This window comes from Eschrichtius robustus, chromosome 5 (genome assembly GCF_028021215.1).
Source record: "Eschrichtius robustus isolate mEscRob2 chromosome 5, mEscRob2.pri, whole genome shotgun sequence".
Taxonomy (NCBI): Eukaryota; Metazoa; Chordata; class Mammalia; order Artiodactyla; family Eschrichtiidae; genus Eschrichtius; species Eschrichtius robustus.
In genome coordinates, this window is record NC_090828.1 from 825,045 (window position 1) to 846,251 (window position 21,207).

The 21,207-nt window shown below is 63.9% G+C and overlaps 2 protein-coding genes across 7 annotated transcripts in view; both read right to left on the reverse strand.

Moving 5' to 3' along the window:
* SNED1 (sushi, nidogen and EGF like domains 1) overlaps nucleotides 1-7,220 on the reverse strand; it is an 88,917-nt gene extending 81,697 nt beyond the window's left edge. For all 6 annotated transcript variants that reach the window (XM_068544075.1, XM_068544076.1, XM_068544077.1 and 3 more), the window contains exon 1: nucleotides 6,742-7,220. In XM_068544075.1, coding sequence (XP_068400176.1) covers nucleotides 6,742-6,954 — 213 coding nt within the window. In that variant the 5' untranslated portion in view covers nucleotides 6,955-7,220. The remainder of the gene's footprint in view (nucleotides 1-6,741) is intronic.
* Nucleotides 7,221-7,894: 674 nt separating this feature from the next.
* The window catches only part of CROCC2 (ciliary rootlet coiled-coil, rootletin family member 2), a 65,202-nt gene continuing 51,889 nt past the window's right edge, over nucleotides 7,895-21,207 (reverse strand). The window contains 17 exon segments of the mRNA XM_068545403.1: nucleotides 7,895-7,966; nucleotides 9,630-9,757; nucleotides 10,424-10,525; nucleotides 11,385-11,559; nucleotides 11,593-11,781; nucleotides 12,985-13,164; nucleotides 13,845-14,201; nucleotides 14,385-14,517; nucleotides 14,689-14,837; nucleotides 15,179-15,340; nucleotides 15,946-16,076; nucleotides 16,263-16,445; nucleotides 16,743-16,778; nucleotides 17,028-17,071; nucleotides 17,816-18,031; nucleotides 18,281-18,338; nucleotides 18,341-18,410. Of these exon segments, the coding sequence (XP_068401504.1) occupies nucleotides 7,895-7,966; nucleotides 9,630-9,757; nucleotides 10,424-10,525; nucleotides 11,385-11,559; nucleotides 11,593-11,781; nucleotides 12,985-13,164; nucleotides 13,845-14,201; nucleotides 14,385-14,517; nucleotides 14,689-14,837; nucleotides 15,179-15,340; nucleotides 15,946-16,076; nucleotides 16,263-16,445; nucleotides 16,743-16,778; nucleotides 17,028-17,071; nucleotides 17,816-18,031; nucleotides 18,281-18,338; nucleotides 18,341-18,410 (2,385 nt within the window).

Sequence of the window (21,207 nt, forward strand, 5' to 3'; positions counted from 1 at the left end):
CCCTCCAGCTGTCCTCACGGCCCTTCCCTTCCTTCCCTGTGTAGGTGGCAGCTCCTGCCTCACCTCTGGCACACCTGGGCCAGGTGCCCCCCTAGGACCAGATCCCAAGCCCCCAGAGGCCCCTGGACATGCCCTGCGCGTGGGCACCCACGCCCCCCTCCCCCGGGCCCAGCACAGCCTGACCTTGCTGCCCTGAGCTCTGGGGCCACGTCGGGTCCCCTGTCGCCCTGCAGCCACCGCCCCTGGCTGCCACCTCCAGTGCAGGCACGGTGTACCTCTGCTCCCACACCTAGGCCTCTCACCCTGCCAGTCTCACTCTGGGGACGGTGGCCACTCCCCCAGGACACCAGCCCTACCCCAGGCCCCATCCCCAGCAAGCCTCCAGAGCTGCCTGTGCCCGACAGCCCCTCTGCCCAGAGCAGCTGGTGGGAAATATTCGCTGCAGGATGTGTGTGAGGGCCCAAGGGGGCTGCGTCTGGCCCTCGACCAGGCCCCTGGACCCGCCTGGAGGACAGCGTGGTCCTGGGACCTGTACCCAGACACGGTGCCCACTCCTCCCACCCTGGACTCAGCCCCCAGCACTCAGACTTCTGCCCAAGCCGAGTCCTCTGGCTGGGGAGCAGGGTAATGCTTCGCACACAGCAGGTGTTTAATGAAGGACTTGCCCCAGTGTGTAAACAGCCAGTTTATGGCTGTTGAGGCTCTGAGGCTGGACCCCCTGTGGGGAGGTACGGGGTTGGGGGGGGAGCGGGGGGAGGGAACGAGCTGGGCAGCGCCCTCCAGCCGCCTGGTTTCAGAGCCATGGGAGAAGTGTCCACTGGGGCCCAGGCTCCTCCTGCTTGTTCTGTCCCTGGGCCTGCCCACTGTCCCCACCCCATCGTCGACTGGACCACAGATACCCTGTGTGGCCTGGAATCTGCTGGCGGGCCGGAAGCTGTGCCCTCCAGGCTGACTCAGGTCAGCTGAGGAGGCCCCCTTCCCCCAGCAGAGGAGGGTGTAAATAAGGACACCCTCTGGGCAGCAGGGGGCAGTAGGGAGACAGCCCTGAAAAGCACATTCCTTGGGACCCAGCCAGCCCCCTTGGAGGAACTTACTGTGAGGAACGGAGAGAACAAAAGACCTACGGGGACAAAGATGTGCGTAGGATGGATGTGCACCAGAGCATCCCGGGAGACACTGAAGCCACCCACACAGCCCACAAGCTGTGACTGCTTAAAAGAATTATGGCATAGCCATAGGATGGAATATTATACTGTCACCAAAAAGCACATTTTTCACAGCAAACTTAAGGCACTGGAAAATGCTCACGGTAAAACATTGAACGAAATATGCAAAATGGAAATTTGTATGAAATGGCAGCCCCAAACGCGCTTGAAAACGCATCAGGAAGGATGTCGCCAAAACGTTCAGAGTGCTTGTTTGGGAAGATGGAATTATGGGCGTATTATCCCGACAATCAGAAGATGAACAGCCGACATTTACGGAGCTGCTTCTACAAGCTAGCTCTCTTCCAGAGGCCGGGAGAGCACCGTGAACAGGAGACAAAATTTTAAGACTAAAAATAAAACACTGCTGCCGGTGCGAGCCCACTCCTCGACCCAGAGCTAGGGCTCCATCCAGGTTTCGGGATGAATGTGTGACTAAATGAATTAGCAAATAAGTCAACGGTGAGTGAATGGTGGGTTGTCCTGGAGGCACGCTGTGGCGAGCTGGTCATTTCTAGCTTCACACAGCCCCTGAGAGCTGAGGAAGGGGACACCTGAGTCCTTCCCAGCCGGCCAGGCTGGCTTCCCAGTGAGGGTGGCCAGGTGTGTGCCCGGGGCTCCGGGTGTTCCCGCCAGAAGGCATTCCCTAGAGGTTACGTTATGTTTTGACAGAATGTCAAACTTACAGAAAAATTGCAAGGCACTCCTCATACTTTTGATCCACATTCACCAAATGCTAGGATTCTGCCCCATTTGCTTCATCATGCTCTCTCTCCCTCTACGTAGATGTTTCCTGAACCACTTGAGACTACCCTGCAGAAGTGATGACCCTTTACCCCCGAGCCCTCTAGTGTGTATTCCCCTGAGCAAGGACATCCTCTACTGAGAACACACACGGTTACCCAGGGCAGGACACTCAGCACCGAGGCAGTGCGATCGGTACCACTTTCTCCCTCGTTCATACATTTAATCATGTATTTATACTCATATCGGCGTGAACGCACTGGCTCCCCTTTCCTTAAGGGACTGAAGTCTGTTACCACCACTAATTTAATGCTTCACTTGTCCAGCCATGGCCAGCGAGAGCCCCTTTCGGATGGCCTCTGTGTCCTTTTGCCACAGCTCGATCATTCTTTGATCACTCTATTACTTTCTGGCACAAGCTTTTCCAAGCTCATTTTCTTCTTTTCCTGCCGTGGCCATATAATCTCCAAAGAGCCCCAGCTCCTTTCAGTGGCGACTGGTGTTTGGGAACCAGGATCTGAGCCCGAGGACTGCTCACGGCCCCTGAGGTGTCCCTGCTTTGCATTTCCCTTGGTGGGCAGACGCACCTACATACCTGCGTCCACATCCCTCATCATGATGTCCAAATACAGTCAAACACACGTGGGTGCCATGACCGTGTACTGATGTGCCTTGCGGGGCACACGCCCCGTGCAGGGTAAACAACCGAGGTGGGGTCAGAAGCGACACGCAGGGAGCGCAGGGACCAGGCTGGGGGAGCGGGGCCCGTTCAGGGGAGGAGACCTGCCTGTCCTGGGAGGGGCCCCGAGCTGGCAGCAAGCACAGTGGCTGAGGGTGACCTGTTCTGTATGGCTGGAGCAGAGGGAGGTGGGGGGGGGGGCTGGCGGGGGACGGGGTGGGCACAGGTACACGGGGCCGGACCGCCCAGCCTCAAGGCCAGGGGGCAGGTAAGGGCAGGAGAGAAAGGCAAGGTCTCACTAGCACTGGGCAAGGCTCCCTCGGCCGCCCCATGGACAGGCTGGAGGGGCCGGGCCAGGAGCCGGAGGCCCACGAGGAGGTGCCGCACGCGCCCAGGCCAGCGGGGTGGCCGCCCTGGGAAGTGGGAGTGTTTCCAAGGCAGGGCTGCAGGCCCAGCTGCCTGCTCTGACCACGTGGGAATGAGGGGGGGTCTCAGGGGAGCTCCCAGGGTGGCCGAGGAGGCAGGACTTCTGTCTGGGCCGCACTACGGCCGGGGTGGAATGGCAAGGAGGCAGCGGGACGCAGGAGTCCCGAGGCCCCTGGGCCTGAATCTGAGGCCCACTTCCCTCTCTGGGCAGCGGAGGACTGCACTGCCCACCCTCTGTCGGGCCGCCGGGAAGTCCAGGCCGAGGGGCCAGCCCTGGATCTCGCCCCGGCGCTCTCCCCCCACATGCGGCTGCCAGGCCACCCCAGGACCCTCCCTCGACCCCTGCCCACCTCCACCTCCACCTCCACCTCCGGATCCCCTTGCTTCTGCCCCGCTCCTCCCCAGGTCCCACCAGGAAGGGAGCATGGGGAGGGGCCTGCCCAGGACCCTGTCTGCCCCCCGGGGGCTGCGGCCTCTCCTCCCAGCCAGGGGGCTCGTGCGTTTCTGCGGGGGTTTCCTCAGGTCAGAAAAGCCGAGCTCCACTGCCAAGCCTGCCTCCATCTCACGGGTTTTGTCCTGTGGGTCAGGGTGGGTTTTCCAGATGGCTCGGAGCTGGTGGCCAGCCAGCTGACTGTCTTGGTTGGAAATGTGCCACGGGCTGCACAGGTCGGGAAGCCGGGGCTCTCAGAGGAAGCGACCAGCCACCGGTCCCGTGCCGCCTGCGGACCTCCCCTGGGCGGTCGGTCTGGGAGAGGCTGGGCGGGGACTGTGCCCCTGGTGGGGATGTCAGCGGATGAGCAGACACCAGGTGTGGAGCCAGCCTTGCCTGGGACACTAGAGAGAGGGGCTGCTGGCCAGGGCGCAGGTCAAATCAACTGTCAACATGTCTTCCCCCGGGCTCGGAGGTGCCACTGCCCGCCCCGGGCCTACACCCTTCCTGTTTCCCACTCAGGGCTCTCTGCGACCGGCCCCAAGGTGCTCCAAAAGACCGGGACAAGGAAAAGTCCCCAGGATTCAGAGGTCAAGGGTGTCACAGCTCCGTGCGTGAGGGGCCAGCAGGGGCTGGAAGAGGCTCTGCGGGGGAAGGATGGAGGGCACACCAAGGCGGGTACCACGCTGTGCACCACCCCCAGCAGCTCAGCCTTGGAGACACAGCCGGCAGACCCCGCACCCATGTCTCGGCCACTGCACCCTCGTAACAGACGTGTGGACCCTCTCAGGGTGCCCGGCACCTTCGCAGACACCGCCCACCTGGCACTCCTTCCCTGATGAAGGAGCAGAAGCGCTCCCTGGGGTTGCCAGTTGGGGCTCCTGATGCCAAATAAACCAAGATCTTCCTCTGCAGCCCCGAGGCCCCACCCCTGGCGGGGGCTGCACCTGGGGGCTTCTGCGGGGAAACAGGGGCTCCTCACCACCGCTGGCCAGGCTCACGGCCTCTCAGTCCCCATGGCCGCCCCGGGCGGACGCTGCACCTCGGCCGGGCCTGCAGGCCACAGCACAGCTGCCGTCTCTACCTGTGAACTTGTCCAGCTTTTTTCCCCTGCAAGGAAGTTCCCTCCCAGCTGCCGCGCTCCACGCCCACCAGCAGGGCCGGCCTGGTCTGTGTTCAGAAGGGACTCTCAACAAGTTTCAGAGCCTCACAAGTTACCACATACGGCTGCTACGACGTGAGAAAGAAGCAAAACGATGGCGCTTTCTAGAAAGGGGGCCACCCCGCACGCGGCAGGACTGAGTCCTTGCCAGGGTCGATTCTGATCAGAAAGCACTGATCTTCACGCAGGGTCACGGCGAGGCCTCCATTCACTCACCCGTGTGGCCATTCACTCCACAAGCCTGCTCTTGGCCGGGCATCGGGCCGGGGACTAGGGGGCAGAGGCTGGGGCGGGGTGTCCAGCCCTGGAGGGTCCTCACTCAGCCGGATGCAGGCACCTGGGCTCGGGGCTGGCTGACGCCGCGCCCGGCTGGACGAGGGTCAGAGACGGGGGCATGCAGGGAAGCATCCTGTCGGCTGGGCGGGCTGGGAGGCACCGGTCTGACCCACTTGCTTCGGAATAAATGCCTTCTCTTCTCTAACTGGCTTCATTTCTGACCCTCCGCCCTGCTCCCTCCTCGACCACAGAGCCCTGGCAGTTATTTCGGGCAAGGTGTCCTGGGCCCTCAAGATTTCCACTGTCTTTCCTCCTGAGCAAAGAGAGGTGAAGTGGGCTCACAAAGTCCCCATGGGCAGGTGTCTGTCGGACAACAGCTTTTTTCAGGAAAGAGCTCTTGTGGAGACACAGGTTTTGCGAGGAACCACGTGCTGGTTTCGGATGAAACCGTTACTTTGCTAGCACGTCCCTCCACTTTAGAACCGCGTCTCCAGCTGCTTCGGCAGGGGCACATGTTTTTGGTGAGGCTGTTGAGAGGGTCAGCCTTTTAATAATATTTTCACCTGTGACCTGGAGTGAGAAGGTTGAGCCTGGCCCTCCCCCTTCTAGGATGTATGGGCCTCCCTGGCTCCCAAAGACCCTGAGCACAGCTCTGCCCCCCGCCCCATACTTCCGGAAGTCAGCCTGCCCCTCTGTCCAAGTCCTGGCCCGGGGGAACTTGCACTGGGTGGCACCTACAGAGAGAACGGCTGCCCCTCCCACCGCTGGCAATGGAACGGCTGTGGTGGGAGGGTGGCTAGTGATGCTGGCGGCCGCGCTGGGGTCGAGCAGAGAGAGGCAGTGTTGACGGGGGAGGTGACAGGGCTGATGCGGGAGCTGGCAGTGCAGGCACTGGTGCTGATGGCGGAGGAGGGGGGAGGTCGAGGTGGTGCTGGAAGTGATAGAGGGCGGGGCGATGGTGTTGGAGGTACAGGGTGCCAGCACTTTTCTAGCTGGGATTCAGGGGACAGCACACGGTGCCCCCCAGCAAATGCTCGACGCAGCGATGAGGCGCGACATTGCCTTCCCTCAGTGGCCCCGGGTTCCCCCGGGAGCGGCTCTGTTGTCCTTCAGCCTGAGCTGTCCCCACTCTCCTGAGCTCCCTCTGGGAATCCTGTTTGAAGGTCCGGGCCTGAGTGGCCAGCCCCCAGGCTCAGGAGGAGAGGGAGAGGGAAAGGGCGGCTCAGAGAGGACCAGCTTGCTGAGTCTCCCCCAGCACCCCTGAAAGTCTGGGCGCATCCCAGCCTCCAGCAAGTGGGCCTCAGGTGTCAACTGGGGGCGGGGCCCGTGTGGCCCTGGGAGGGGCTGAGACCTTGGCAGGCCAAGTGAGGAACTGAAGGGGCCAGGAGCCCCACTCGGGAAACTGAGGACCCAGGAAGCACCCGCCTGCTGTCACACTGCTGTCCGTGAAGGAACCGGGACGGGGCGGGACGGGGCAGGCCTCCCCTCACCCCGCTGCGCTGGGCCCAGCAGGGGCAGACGGCTCAGTGCCCGCAGCCCAAGCCCCAGGCGGTCCGGCAGGGGCAGGGGCCAGGGCCGGCGCGCCCCGCTCCACTCGCCGAGGTGGCCGGGCCGCAGCTCGGGCCCCCAACCCCGCCCGCCGCTCCCGCGGGCCGCTGTCCGGCCTTGGCCGCCGGAGGGAGGAAGCGCTGTCCTCATTCCACCTCTGGCCGCCACGGTGCCAAGTTGCTGGCGGCGGCGGCGGCGGGACTCGGGGCGGCGGGCAGCGGCCGGGGCGCAGCACCCTCCCTGGCGCCCCCCGCGGGCTCGGGTTACTCACGTAGAGGCCGGAGTGCTCGGCGCCGAAGAACGGGAAGAGCACGGAGAGCGGCCGCAGCCCGGAGCCGCCGTCGTCCTGCTTGGGGGTGACGGCGTCGCCGCGCTCCGCGCCGAACGGGTAGAAGTCGGCGAGGGCCACCGCGCCGCGCACGCCGCGCGCCCCGAGCCCCAGGGCCGCGGCCAGGAGCAGCGCCCAGGTGGCGCCGCGCGGCATCGCCGGGGGTCGGCGGGCGGGGACGGAGCGGGGGACACAGCGGGACGGAACGGGGACAGAGAAGGACGGAGCGCGGGACACAGCGAAGACACAGCGGGGACGGACAGGCGACGAGGAAGGGCCGCAGGGGGACGGAGCGGGGCTTGCGGTTACCGCGGGGCAGGAGCGAGGCCGCGGTCGGGAGTGGCGCGCAGGGCCGGCCGGCCGGGCGTGCGGGCAGCGCGGCCGCGCCGTTGGTGGACTCCGGAGTCCCGCTCCCGCTCGGCCGGGCCGCGCTCCGGTCGCCTCTCGCTGAGGAAGGCGCCGGGCGGGACCGCGTTCGGAGCCGGACCCGCCCCTGCGGCCGCGATTTAAATATCCAACCGGGCGGTCACTCGGGCCTGGGCGGGGCCGGGCCGGGCCATGCAAATTAGGCGGCTCTTAGAGCGCCAAGAGGGGCGGGAGGCCCAGCCCACGGCCCCGCGCCCCCCGGAGGTGACCTGGCCGGCGAGGAGAGGGCTTTGCGGGCGTGCCCTGCAGCCGGGGCCATCCTCCTCCTCCTCCTCCGTGGGTCCCCAGCCGCCCGTGTGGGGCCGGCCCAGAGGCGGTGCCTTGTCCACAAAGCAGTTCCAGGACAGACCCTCAGGCCTGCGTGAGTTGTTGGGCCTGGGGGCAGGCTTCCTGGGTGTCCTTTCAGGCCCCTGTCGCCCAGGGGACCAGGTCACCCTCCTGCCAGCGTGTCGTCGGTCGGGGGCCACCCCGAGCGGTGCTCGGATGAACCCTTCTGGAAGTGGCCAGAGGCCAGCCTCATGCTGCCCACCCAGCTCTGAGGCTTGCCGTCTGGTTCTATGTCAGGAGGACTCTGGCCTGGGCGACTTCAGGGCATTAAGCAAAGTTTCTGCCCTGCATGGCCACATCAGGAGAAATGCTGGGGGAGATGATTTGGGGGCCTAAGGAAACCTCACAGCAAGAGAATCTGGGGCCAACTCCCGGGGAAAGCAGCCTTCCGTCGGGGAGGCTGGTCCACGCCGGCCTGGGGGCAAGTGGACAGATGCCCCGTGGGTGGGAGCAGGCCCTCGAGTGCCCACAACTCAGATTCTGTGTCTCCAGCCTGTGGCCATCGCAACCCTTCTCCTGCCGCAGGACCTCGTCCTCAGAGTCAGACTCCAAGTGTTTGTCCTCCACAGGGGGCCAGCATCTGGCCACCTCTGGTCCCTAGGCCCAGTGCAGGGCCCGACCGCCGGGGCTCTCCACCCTCTCTGCTCTCGGGTGCTGGTGGGGCTGATTCGTGAGGACAAGTCAAGCCTGGCACCCCGCTGGCTCAGATGCTGAGTGGGAAGGTGGTGGGAAGCCCTGAGCCAGGCTGCAGCACAGAGGTCAAGTCATGGCCAAGGTCGGAGGAGGGGTGTGGCAGCCTCGCCCTCCTTGGACAGGGAGGGTCCCTCGTGAGCCTCGCTGGCAAAGTCCTGGTGGGGTCAGAGCTGCCAGCAGGCTGGTCACCTTGGTGGGAACCCAGGAGGACGTGCTTTTCCACCTGTGGGTTTTCTGTGGGAACCTGACAGCCCTCTGCCGTCTGTGCCGTGGGTTTGGGGCCCAGGGGAAAGCCCTCTCCTGTTTGTTTCCTCAGGGGGGAGGGCAGGTGGCCCCTCCCTGACAGGGAGAAGGGGCAGAACTTCCCAGCTTGCACCAAACCACGGGGGTGGGGCAGTGGGTTGTCCAGGCTGACCTCTGACCCCCTCCTAGACTGGCCCACCTCCTGCAGGGGGTGGGAGGGGGCACACACCCTATCCTCCCCCCAGCTGCACTCTCCTCCTCTGGGTAGGCCGCCTAGGCCGAGGAGGTCCCTCCAGGGCACTGCTGACCTTCTCCTGAGCACATGCCTCAGGGGACCCTAGTAAAGGCTCACTTCTGGGCTAAGTTTTGGGTCCACCTGGGGGCCTGTTGTGGGCAGGGCTGCCCCAGGGGCCCGTGCCCTGGGCACACAGTGGCGCTCAGCAGGCAGACCTTGGGTCGCGACCCCAGCGAGGCTGTGTGTTTCCAGGCACAGGCCTGCTGACCCTCCACGGCCCTCACCCTGAGCCATTTGCAGTCCCATTTGGGAGACCGGGGGTTAACAGGAGGCCCCACCATGCTGGGCATTACATTCAAACACACACACACACACACACACACACACACACAAACACACACACACACACAACTCCACAGGCGAAAAAGAGAAAAAAATTTTTTTCCAGGTGCTAAAAATATTATCAGGAAATACTTTTCAGCAATGTGCTGTTTCAGGTTCCCCTCCAGACTCAAGGGTGCCTTTGTCTTGGCCACAGAAAGTCCACATTTATCAAAACCAAAATCGTTTTATCAAGCAGGCTCGTGTTCCGCGGCCAGGAAACCCGAGACTCCCCAACAGGCCTGTGACATTTTAATTTAGGGCCTGAGTGTGTATGCAATTTAGATGGGGAGCCCCGGAGCCGACCTCGGTAAGCCCCAGGACCCCGTGCCGGCCAGGGTGGGGAGTGTCTCCCCCACCGAACCTGGCCTGGCCGGCTGGTCCCTGCAGGGCTGGGACGGGGGCTCCAGCAGGGCTGCTGGTGGTGGAGGCTGGCTGGCTGCACCCCCCTCCCACTCTCTCTCCTTCCTGCCCGCCCCGCGCACCTGGGGCTTCCACGTAGGTGAAACCTCAGGGAGACCCCTACCTGCTCCGGGAATGAGGTCAGGAGGTCACAGGGCCTGGAGGGGCAGGTAGGATCCGGCTCCTGCGGAGGCCCACCCGGCGTGGTCACTACACCGTAAGGATGGATGGAGTCTTGGTGCAGCTGGTTCACTGCGGCAGAGATGGGGGGCCCTGGTTCAGGGTACACAGCGGTCCACACGTGGGTGCGGACGACCGTAAGAGTCTCACACGGAAGCCACACGCTCACCATTGGAAATATTTAAGAAAACAGCAGTTTATCTCCATCAGAAAAATCCTTTTTCCTAAGTAGACAACTTTATGTTGAACAAGTAAAAACAGCGTCTCCTACATTGATTGAACTTTCATTGAAATATAAAAAATCTTACGTCTCCCGGGAGCAGTCTGGGCAAGGAGGGTCCAGAAATCGCCAGCAAGAACATTGGTCAAATAGTGCGTGGCTCTCATTTCAATGTTGAGAAATCTTTCCTACCCCTTTTGCATCTGGGGGTGTATTCCTCTTTCATTTGTGCGCATTTACTAGGCACCTCCTCTGTGCTGGGATATTCAGTCCCAAAGATGTGACGCTGAGATGCCAGTGGCCACCGCAGAGAGGCAAGTGTTGACACTTTCCAAGTGTCAGTCTCCAGCTTCCGGGTCCTTCCTCCCCACCCACCAACCCTCAGGTCCTTCCTCCACAAGGGAGCTGCCCACCGGGTCGCCGGGTCGGGGAGGAAGGGAAGGGACTTGCCTACTAAATGCCAGGCCCCGAGCATCAGAGCTGTGTGTGTCTCACGGCCCTACCCTTCCTGTCTGTACCATGCTCTCCAATGGTGGGGGCAGCCGCTGGGTTGCTATGCGTTCCAATGGGCCGCTGCAAGCTGGTGAATATCTGGGTGCGAACACCACCACTAACGCCTCCTTTGCCCAGAGCAGCGTCGTTAATGGGTCACCATGCTCTTCCCCTCTGAGTCTGGACTGAACTTCAGAATCCTTCTCAACACAGCCACCAATAATCAGGCAGAGCTGACAGGCAGAATGAAACCTATTTTTTGTGCAGTTCACAACATATGGCAACTCCGTTACTAGGTTCAGTCAGAAAGGAAGGCCTGACAGGACAGCCTATTTTAAGTGCGGGATCGTGATTGGAATGGGTGGGCTCCAGGAGCTTTGGCCCTTCTCACCCCCATGAGTCCTGGAGGGAGGAGGTGCTTTGGGGCTGCGGCTAGCACCTGTGGACGCAGGAATTTACTGGGCTGGCTGGTGCCCCGCAGATGTTGTAAACACGTCACTTACAAAAGAGACCATTTGGAGAGGAAACAAATCACTCTGACCAGTGTTCATAGCGGGAAAAGAGAGAAAATGCTAACAGGTGAACCAGGCATCGGCCTAAGATGGCTGCCTCGGTCTCCGTGGCAACCAGGGCTGGATTCCCGCAGGAATTTTCCCAGAGTTTATAGGCTGGGAAAGTGGGTGGTTCTCTAACAACTTTAACGTTTACACCCTGATGCCTCTCACACGGGCAGTGAGTCACGGGGTGGGGGCGGGGGGAGCACGGTGGGGGAACTGGATTCTGAGTCACTTGCAGCCACCTGCCACCGTGACGGCCCTGCAGTTCCTGGATACGGAGGTCCTGCCGCCTCTGTGCGCAGGGATGTGCTAGCTGGGCCCTTCGGGACATTATGTTTTTGGCTCCAGTTGGTGGAAATGTTTTCCACGTGTTTCCCCATGTTTACAGAGCTGAGGGCATGGAATGCAGCCTGTGGCTGCGGAAGCTGGCCTGCTGGGGCCTGGCCGCCGGGGTCTGGCCGGGTCAGCACATCCGCAGCGGTGCCAGGGCCGATGCCGGCCACGGGGAGGCTCCGTGCAGCCGGGGAGGGGCGCGTCAGAGAGCAGCGGCCCCGGAGCTCGGGCCACGCCAGCCGGAGGCCGGGGTCCCAAGGGCTGGGGGAGCTCTGTGGTCAGGGGATCAGAGGGTGCCCACTGACTCCCGGCGCGGGTGGTGGCTTCCCTGGCCCAGTGCCCCTCGAGCTCGGCCCCCCGGCTGAGCAGCACGAGGCGTCGCTTCCCCAGCAGCGCTTCTGCTGCCGGGCCGGTCGGGGCAGTGGCAGCCGGGCCACCCAGGGGTCGGGAGCCGGGCTCACTTCTTGGTCCAGCTGCCCCTTCAGGCTGGCCACCTGGGGACGGGGCAGGAGCTCAGGTGGGCGGCGGGCCCCATGGCTGAGCTCCGTGACCGGAAGGGCTGGGAGGCCCCGGTCCACGGCTCCCGAGGCGGGCGGTGTGCGCGGAGAGAAACCCCGGCAGACAGACAGACTCACCAGAGGCCAGAAAGCGCGTGCAGGGTCCCGCCTCTGATCAGGGTCACCCACCCGTGGGGTCTTAGGGACCGGGGTGACCACCACCCATAGTGGGTGGACCTCCTTCCACTCAGCCGTGAACACACTCAGAATGATGAGGGAATAATGCTCCTGGGCTTATAGATTGAGCAAACGTGGCTTGGAGGGTCGGGGACACTGACTCAGGGTGTCAGGAGGCCGTCACTTTATGTCTCTGGGTCTCAGTTCCCTCCTCTGTTCCCTCATCGAGCAGATCCCCCGAGGCAGAGAGCTCGGAGCCCACGGGGCAGCCCCTGCTGGCATGTCTGTGTATGTGCGCGTGCACGTGTGTGTCTGTGTGTGCGTGTGCGCACGCACGTGTGTGTCTGTGTGTCTGTGTGTGCACGTGCACGTGTGTGTCTGTGTCTTGTGTGCACGTGTCTGTGTGCTGTGCGCGTGCACGTGTCTGTGTAGGTGTGTCTGTGTGTGTGTCTGTGTGCGTGTGCATGTGTGCACGTGTCTGTGCTGTGCACGTGTGTGTGTGTGTGTCTGTGTGTGCGCGCATGCGTCTGTGTGTCTGTGTGTGCGTGCATGAACATGTGTGTCTGTGTGGGTGTGGGTGTGCACATGCATGTGTGTGGGGGGTGTGGTCAGCACAGGCACACGCTCAAGGCTCTGTCCTGCTTTGTTACTGCCCCTTGCCCCCGTACGCTGCTGCCCCCTATCGCTCACTGCAGGACAGTGCAGGGGCCACCGCCACTAGGACTGCCGTGCGCCAGGCACTATCTGGACACTTCACACCCAGCAACCACCGGCTGAGGGACTGTCGTCACCCCTCTTTATGGGGGGGCGATGGCGGCACGGAGAGGGTGGTGACCCACCCCAGAATCCCCCTCCGCCCCTCAGTGAGGTGTGGGAGTGACGGAGGGTACTTTGGGGGCCCCTGGGGGTGGCCTGGAGCCCACCGGGCAGTAGCGCTGCTGGAGAACCTCGGGCTGGGGCCAGACGGGCGCAGGGACCCTCCCCTCCCTCTGCACCCCCGCCAGGCGCTGGGTCCCCGCCCACCTGCTTCTCCAGCACCTTCACCCGCTGCCAGTGGGTCCTCTCTCGGGACACCAGGGCCTGTGTGGCCTGTACGTGGGCCCCGTGCAGCCGCTCGGCCTCCGCCGCCAGGTCTCGCTGGTGCTGGGTGGCCAGCTCCTGGAGCCGCTGGGCGTAGGCCTGCTCCAGCTCTGCCTTCTGGACCTAGGGGAGACCCCAGGTGCCTCACTGTGGCCTGACCACCCAGGGCTGCGCGGAGTCCCGGGGCAGGCGCGTCCAGCCCTCCGCTGGGGACCCCCAGTTGGCCCGGCTGCCCTCTGCTGGGGCCCGGGGCCTGGCCAGGACCGGAAGGTGAACCGAGGGTTTGGTAAACACATTCGGCCCCTGGGCCTTGTCTGCTCCGGAGCCCCACCCACAGGCCGGCAAGGTGAGCCTTACATCTGTTTTAATGGCATCCTAGTTTCCACTTGGCTGGAGCGGGGGTCCCTGAGGCATCACAGGCTGATTCTTGCCCCCACCCCCCCTCGCCAATTCCTTGTCTGGAGATAGAGGGTCTGTCCAGTGGTGGAAGGGGAGATACCCCCAAACACACGGGAGCAGCGCCTGGACCTGCCTGCAGGCCTGCCTGGCCCCGTGTTTCCCACACTCCTCCCTCTCTGGTCCATGCACTGGCTCACGGCCCCCTGATGGTCCCCCCACTCCCACGGGGCCCATGGAGCCCTGAGACCTGAGGTGTCGCCCTGGTGGACCACTTTGTTGTTGGGGCTGTGTCTCCGCACCTGTTCTGTGTGGGAGTGGTCCAGCCTGCCCTTCCCATCTGGGCGTGTGCATATGTGTGTCCAAGCGCACGCACATGAGACAGAAGCACTGGCACCCAAACCCACCTGGACACCCCCAGCCCCGGGCCCCGGCCCACTCCCAAGAGTGGGGCGCGTGGAGCCCGGCTGGTTTTGCCTCAGGGCCCTGTCCGCTTCCTGGCGCAGGCGGCTCAGGGTATGGTCCCGCGGCCCCTTCTCGGCCCCCGCCCTCATGTTGTCCCCTTCCCTCCTCAGCTCTGTCTGCAAGAGCAGAACCTGCCACGGTCTCTGGCAGGGGTGTGAGCTCAGGCCAGCCTTGTCCCTGGAGAGCACGTGGGGTGCCCCCGGGAAGGGCTCTGGATCCCCTGAGAGCTGGCTGGGTCGGGTGAGGGAGCTCCCTGGCCAGGATGCCCAGCGGCCTGGGCCGTCCAGCGTGTGGGGCTGCTGTGAGAGCGAGGGGGGACCACCAGTCACGCTGCTGTCCTGCTTTGGACCAGCTGTATCTCCTGGTACCTCCAGGCCCCTGCAGCGCTGCTCCCAGCCTCAGGGAGCCTCTGCCCGCTGCATCCTGGCACGCCTGCACCTCAGCACCTGCCGCCGGCTCACAGGACCCAACCACCCCCTGACCAGGTCCCGCCAGCCTGTGTCCTCTGTGTCCCTGTCCCCACAGTCCGTCTTCCTGGGACCTGCCCGCCGCTTGGGCACAGCCCCCTTCCTGGCCCCCACCCTCACCACGCAGGCACAGGACGGGAGGGAAGAGCTGGGGAGGAATGTTGGGTGACCAACGAAACAATCATTTTTGGTGGGAAGGTTTGGGGGCTCCTTTCTGCCCCCTTGTGGATGGTCCCTTTGGAGGAAGGAACTGACACTCAGGGCAGGTCTGGCCCGTCAGCCACTGGGGCAGGATCGGAATCTGGGCCCCAAACCAGACCCCTCCACTTCCCCGGCTCTGGGCCGGGTGGGGCAGTGGTCAGAGGGCCAGCCCCAGTCGCTGGAGGCCCAGGCCTGTCCTCGCTTCGGACCCCTCTGGAGCTGCCCACTCGCCCTCAGGCTGGACAGGGCCTGGTCTCTCGGGGGGCCCTGGGACGTGGAGGATCGGTCTCGAGCGCAAAGTGACGGGGGCAGTGGCCAGAGTGTTCCAGAAGTAGGGGATCCTTTCTTCTTCAGGACTGAGGAAAACAAAGGGTGCCCCTCCACTGAGAAAGGAAGTCCTGTTTCTTTAAAAATCCAGTTACACTCCTGGCCGTGCATGTTAAAAAGAGAAGAGAAAAGTGAAATCCAAAGTAAATAAACGGCCATATCCGGGTTTCCCCTCCTGAGACACCAATAAAGGGTTTATGGGTTTTCGGGCCCCTCACAGCTGACCTCCTGGAACTCATTAGCTGCTCCTCCCCTCCCCCATCTGGGCTCCAGGGACCCACGGTTGGCTCTGCTGCCCGGGGCAGTGCCATCTCGGCCTCCCAGCCCCCAGGCCCCCTACCCTGAGCGGCCACGGGAGCCCTCGGCTTCCCCAGCTTGGCACTGGGCCTGCCCTTCGGGAGAAGCTGCAGGGTCCTGGTGACCATGCCCGCTAGACAACCTTTCTTTGTGAGAGGGCAGGGGGCCTTGTGTGGACAAGCTGGCCGCTGGCTCTCAGTGACTGTCCTGATCTGCTGGCCTCTGTGCCTCCGTCCTGACCCCAGTTCTGTCCCCAGGGTCCCTGCCTTCCGTGGCCACCCCACTGACCCGGCCACTTCCCTCTGGAAAACCGTCCTGTCCCCGAGCCCCCCTGAGCTGGACCGTGTGCACATGGTGGCCAGGGCCTGCCTGGGACACGTGTCCCCATGTGCCTGGGGACACGTGACCCAGGTGGACGCTCTCCTGGAGGCTCCAGGCCTGGCAGCTCCTCACCGGGCGGGGCCTTGCTGTCCTCCCTCGGGGTGCGTTGGTCAGTCTGCTCTGGAGCCTGCCCTCCGCGTTGGGGGGCACCACCGTCACCCCCTGTGGGGACCCCACTGCTCCTAGTTCTGCACTTTGCTCCTGACACAGTGAAACACTCTCTTTCCTGCCCCTGCTGTGGCCGGTGGCCTCTGCCTCTTCTCCGGCCCTGAACCTGTCCTTTTCACTCTTTGCTGGTGTCCACACGCACCACCCCCCCCCGGCATCTTTGTCCTTCCAAGTCTGAGAGCCCTGGGCACTGTCACCTCACCACTCGTCCCAGTGGCCACGACTGTGTGCTGGCGAGGCCAAGCCTGGCCCCTGTGGTGCCGGGGCCCTCCTGCCCTGGGCTGCACTGCCCAGACAAACCCCGCCCCCGCACAGAGCCATTCTGCGCAGGACCTGGCAGGCAGATGGCACAGCGACAAGCTCAGGGGTCCACTGGGTCTGAGGTGGCCCCTGCAAAGTCCATGGGCTGAGCCATGTAACACGGACCCTCCACCTCCCTCTGAGAAGCCCTGGCCGGACACTGACACCTGGACCTGCCGTGAGGGACGAACCCTCCCTTCTCGAGCCAGTTCCCTTTACACAGCTGAGCCCGGGCCGGCTGCGGCGCGAGGGACAGCAGCTGTACCCGGTCATCCGTGCCACGCCGGCAAGGCCGTGTCCCTGTGTCTGCACACGAGTCCAGCTCCCGGCACCAGGGGACAGGCAGCGAGACCTCTGCCCAGGTGTGCTCACACAGCCTCCGGCCACCACCTGCCAGGCCGCCTGGGCAGCAGGACCCAACCATGCCCTCGCCCCAGAGAGGCCTTGGGAAGGCTGCCCTGCTCTGGGGTCCAGGACTGAGCCCCTAGCTCTCCCCACTGCCAGGACTCCTGCTTCCCCTCCGCTCAGGTGGGGACACTGAGCCTGAAGGGACGGGCGCCTCGGGTGCCTGGTCACCAGCCCAGCACAGGCTTTCCACTTACTGCCCGATGGTCTGTCTTCCCTCTGGGCTCCCTGTCCTGCCCACCCCTGGGGGTGCTGAGGGGGCATCAGAATCCCAGGCCCAGAGCCCAGCCGCACGCTCCGCCGGGGTCAGCTGGACGGCTGTGCCTGTTCCTACAGGGCAGAGGCAGGACGTCGAGGTCAAGGGAGCCACCTCTCAGGCCACGTGACCTGGGAGGTCCCTGCACATTGCAGGCCTGCCGGGTGGGTCTGCAGAGCCATAGCTGGGGCTGGGGCCTGGGTGACATTCTGCCTGGTTCCAAGGACGCCATTTCCTTTCACTAGCCTCAGTTTCCCCATCAGTTAACCTGGGCCCCAGGAAGATGCTCTGGTGACCCCAACCCCTGATTTCAACCCAAATACCTCCACTTTGACCCGTTTCATACGTGGAGATGGTCCATTCACACCTGGGGAGAGTTCAGCTGTCAGAATCACTGGCCAGCGGGCCCCTGGGCCTCCCTGCCTTTCTCATCCTTTCTGCCCATCTCTGGGCCGGCCCGTGCCCTGTCCTGTCCTGCATTCATTCAGCCTCTTTGGTTGGTTCCCTGTCTTGCACCCCAGCCTGTGTTGGGTCTGCAAGGGTGACGAGACAGGGCTTCCGGCGCTCTTCCTGGTCTCTGTTGTGCGGGCCTACACCTACCCTCCCATTGCCCCCATCTGCAGGGCACCCCCTGAGCCTTGGCCATCTCCACCACGGACAGGGGAATCTGGGCTCCAGAGGCAGGCAGTGTGCCAACGCCACACAGCTCCAGGCAGGACTGGCACTCAAACACTGGGAACAAAGCCGCGGGTGAGTGTGTGTGTGTGTGTGTGCGTGCGTGTGTTTGCCATGACCTGTGGTCCTCCCCCGAGGAGAGCAGAGGTGGAGTTGGGGTAACATCACCGGAGGGCTGTGGAGGTCCACAGGGTGACCTGCTAACGCCAGGCTGACCCTGAGCTTGGAGGCGGGAGGACAGGCCCAGGGCGGGCATACTCCCACTGGCAGGTTGAGACACAGAAGCCCATCCAAGCCCGTGCCTCCCCGGCCCCCCAGCCCCTGCCTGGACGCCCGCAAGGCCCTCCCCATTCCCCGCCTCCCCACCCCCACCTCTCCAGGGACCACCCTTCCACCCCACCCCCTCTTCCGGGGACCATCCACCGGATCCGGGTACCTGGGCCGGTGCACCGCGGGCTCCCCCTGCAGGCGGGCCGCCCGGGGCGCAGCGCGGCCGCTCGTCCCGCAGGACACGCCTCTCCGCGCGCTGGGCCCGCCGCCCCTTCCCTGCGCCGCCGCCGCCGGAGCACGTGGGCCGGGCAGAGGCCGCGCGTGGGCCGGTCGCTCCGGCCTGAGGCTGAGACCCCGGCTCGGCTGACTATTTTTCCCGGAGCTGCGTGTCCACGGTCCAGCCTCTGTCGTAGGGGCGCCCGCAGCGGAGCAGGAAACCCGGGAGAGGCCTTGGGGCTCTGACTCCCCCGTGCCCCTCCCGCCTCGGTTTCCCCTCTGTCAGCTGGGCATTGGACGCGTCTGGGTGGGTCCAGGCCTGACACCTGCCTCCAGCGTCTCCCTGGACTTCCCTTCACACGGAGGGAGCGATTCCTAAAGGGAAGGCAGGGCGCTGCCCCCCGGGGCCCCTCACCTGCCGCAGGGCCTCCCGCGCCTGCGCTCCAGGGGGGCGACCTTCTCCTCTAGCAGCGCCCCCTCTGGGCCAGGCCCTGCCTGTGCCTTCTGCTCTCGTCCAGGGCCTGGTGCCGCGTGTCCAGGTGCTTCTGGGGGAGGGAGGCACAGGCCGTCTGGAAGCACGGCCGGGGGTGTGCTCCAGGTGAGGCTGTGGCACCTGGCGTCTGCCCAGACCACGTGCAGTGTCTGGGAAGTAAAGAAGCAAGAACAGGTTGAGTGCCGTGTGCAGGGATCGGGCAGTTTCCGATGTAACCACGGGCGGGGTGGGAGGGGTCCTAGAAGCAGGCCTTGTTGGCCAGGTGGCCTGGGCAAAGGCGGGTTCTCCGCTGTGGTCAGAGTGGCTCAGAAGACACATCCATTTTCCCTGCCCTGCTTCCAGCCCTTGGAAGAAAGACGGCGACAGTCCTCCCAAGTCCTCCCAAGTTCCCGGGGCGGGTCAGGCTCAGGCCCCACGCCCTCCACCTGCAGCCTTCTTCCTGGGTGCCCACCTCGTACCCCCGTGACGCAGGCCTCCCCACCCCTGCTGCCCGAGCCCGGAGTGCTGCCCGCCGCCTTCCTGGCCTCGCAGCCCGGCCGCCCCCCCGCCCCCCTCCCCCCCGCTGCGCGGCCCCCTCCCTGTCACCCCTCCTCTCTGAGCCTTCATGAGGACGGCGCCTGTGGTGTCCCCGGGCTGGAGCCGGCGCGCAGTGGGGCCTGGGGACCCTCGGGAGTGCACGGATGCCGTCCTGCCCGCGAGTGTCTGGTGGGGAGGAGGTGGTGGTGACTTTTGGTGCAGAAGACTCTGGAAAATCAGGAGCCGCGTCCACCCCACTGCGGGGGCTGAGCGGGGGTGCGGAGGTGAGGGGCGGAGGAAGGCAAGTTGGGGGCCCTGGGATTGTCCACACGGAGCCTGCGGCGGCTTGGGCTCAAGGGGCCAAGAAGTGGAAGAACGTGCCACGGGGTGGAGAGGTAGCCTGAGGGCCGCATGGCGGGTGAGGAGCAGGCAGTGCCCCGAGGGCTCCCAGGCTTGGACTGCGCGCAGGGTGTCTGGAGCCCACTTGCTGGGATGGGAAGGCGGGTGCGGGAGCACGTTGAGGGGTCTCCCGGGGGTCACTGCGCCGGGGGCAGTGTCACAGGACCAAGTGGCTATGGAGGCCCTGGCACCGAGAAGGCCGGGGGTGGGGGGAGGAGGGGGAGAGAAGGGGTCCAGGCCAAGTGGACTTCAGAGCAGAGAGAAGAGGAGGCGAGGCCCAGGGAGGACCAGAGAGCTGGCGGAGATCGGAGGGAGAGGTTGGGCCCCTGTGCGGAAAGCTCCAGGGGCTCGGGTAGACATGGACCCAAAAAGCACCCTTTGGAAGGGACCAGAGTTGCTGGTGATCTCTGTGTCTATGTGTGTGCCGGGAGGTTGCGGTGCTGACGGTTTGGGGAGAGGGGGAGGGGCAGCCCTTCCAGAAACCTGGCTGGGGGAGGGGAGATGGGGCCAGCAGAGAGAGGAGGGGGTGTGGGTTGTGGCGGGCAAGAGGCGCTTGTTTAGGAAGAGGGAGACTGGGTCTAGAGCCAGAGCGGGAACACCTGAAGGCACAGGGACCCCTGAGGACCCACCCAGGCTCAGCCCTCAAGTTTCGGGTCTCGGCCAGCAAACACGTGTCATTCACAAGGACCCAGCAGGTGTGTCCTGGGAGCCGTGTGTCTACGGGGGCTTTGCATCCATCTCCCACTCCGTTTTCACTAAATACAAGAGGAGGACTGGCTCAGAGGAGGAGGGGGAGCAACCCCGTCCCAGGCTGGGTGAGGGCGGGACAGGTGCGGTGACCCTGTAGGAACTTTTTTTGGTCTGTCAGTTTAGAAAGTTAAAGGAAAGGAAGGAGGGCAATGCTTGTACCTAAAATTGAGGTTTCACCCTTCTTTACAATTTTGGAAATTACAATTTTCTGTTTGTACACATTTTGCAGTAGAAAAGCAGAAGTTTCCTTCAAATATGGCTTAAATATTTCATGGTATTTTAAAGAGGCTCCAAACCACTCATGTGAAGCATTACGCTCCTCTTGTAGTGACTCAGCGTTTATGGAATTCAAATGAACCATAATAATTGAACGGGGCACCCTTTATGAACATCTCCCTTTGCCCCACTGAGTCAGTCTCATTGCTGGCTTGCTTTGGTTCTGAGCCCTGACCCTGAATGGGGGGCGGCTGGCCGCGCACGCGTCACAAGGCTGCGCTCAGCGCGGGGGTTCAGCTGCAGGAGCGCAGGAGGCTTGACCGCCAGCTCCTGCGGTTCCACCCCGGGCCTGGGGAAGGAGGCAGGGCTCGGCGCGTGCCCTTGGACCAGCCCCCAGCCTTGGTTTCCCCCTCCGCGGACGGGTGTGATGCGATCTCACAGCGTTTCCGTTGGGAGCAAGAGAAGGACGGGAGAAGAACTGTGAGGGCCGCCCCTCCCCCCCACCCCCCGTATGGGGACTGCTGTAAAATGGGGGTCTGTAGAGGCTGGAAATGCCTCAGGCACTAGCACAGCAGGCAGAGGTAACGTTCCGCACCCTGCCTGTTGCACAAGAGCAGAGCCTGCCGCCGACCCCAGCACATCCTTCGGAGTTCAGGTCCTCAGCCTTTCCATCCACTGGCGACAACGGATGGATTTGTTCATCGGCTGGCAAGTGTCCAGTGTGGGTGAGCGCTGGGCAGCAGTGCACGGCCACCTGGCCCTGCCCTCTGGGAGCCTCACGAGCCCTCTGGCCGGTCACAGGACAGAACTAGCCCTGGGAAGTGCTCAAATATAAGGGGACCCAAGCCCCTTACTTTACACAGTGGGCCTCAGTGGCCCAGACAGGAGGCTGGGATCTGGTGCCGGTTAGGGATAGCTGGAAACTTCTGGACTCTGCCCTGTCCTGCTTGCCTCTTTGTCCACCCTTG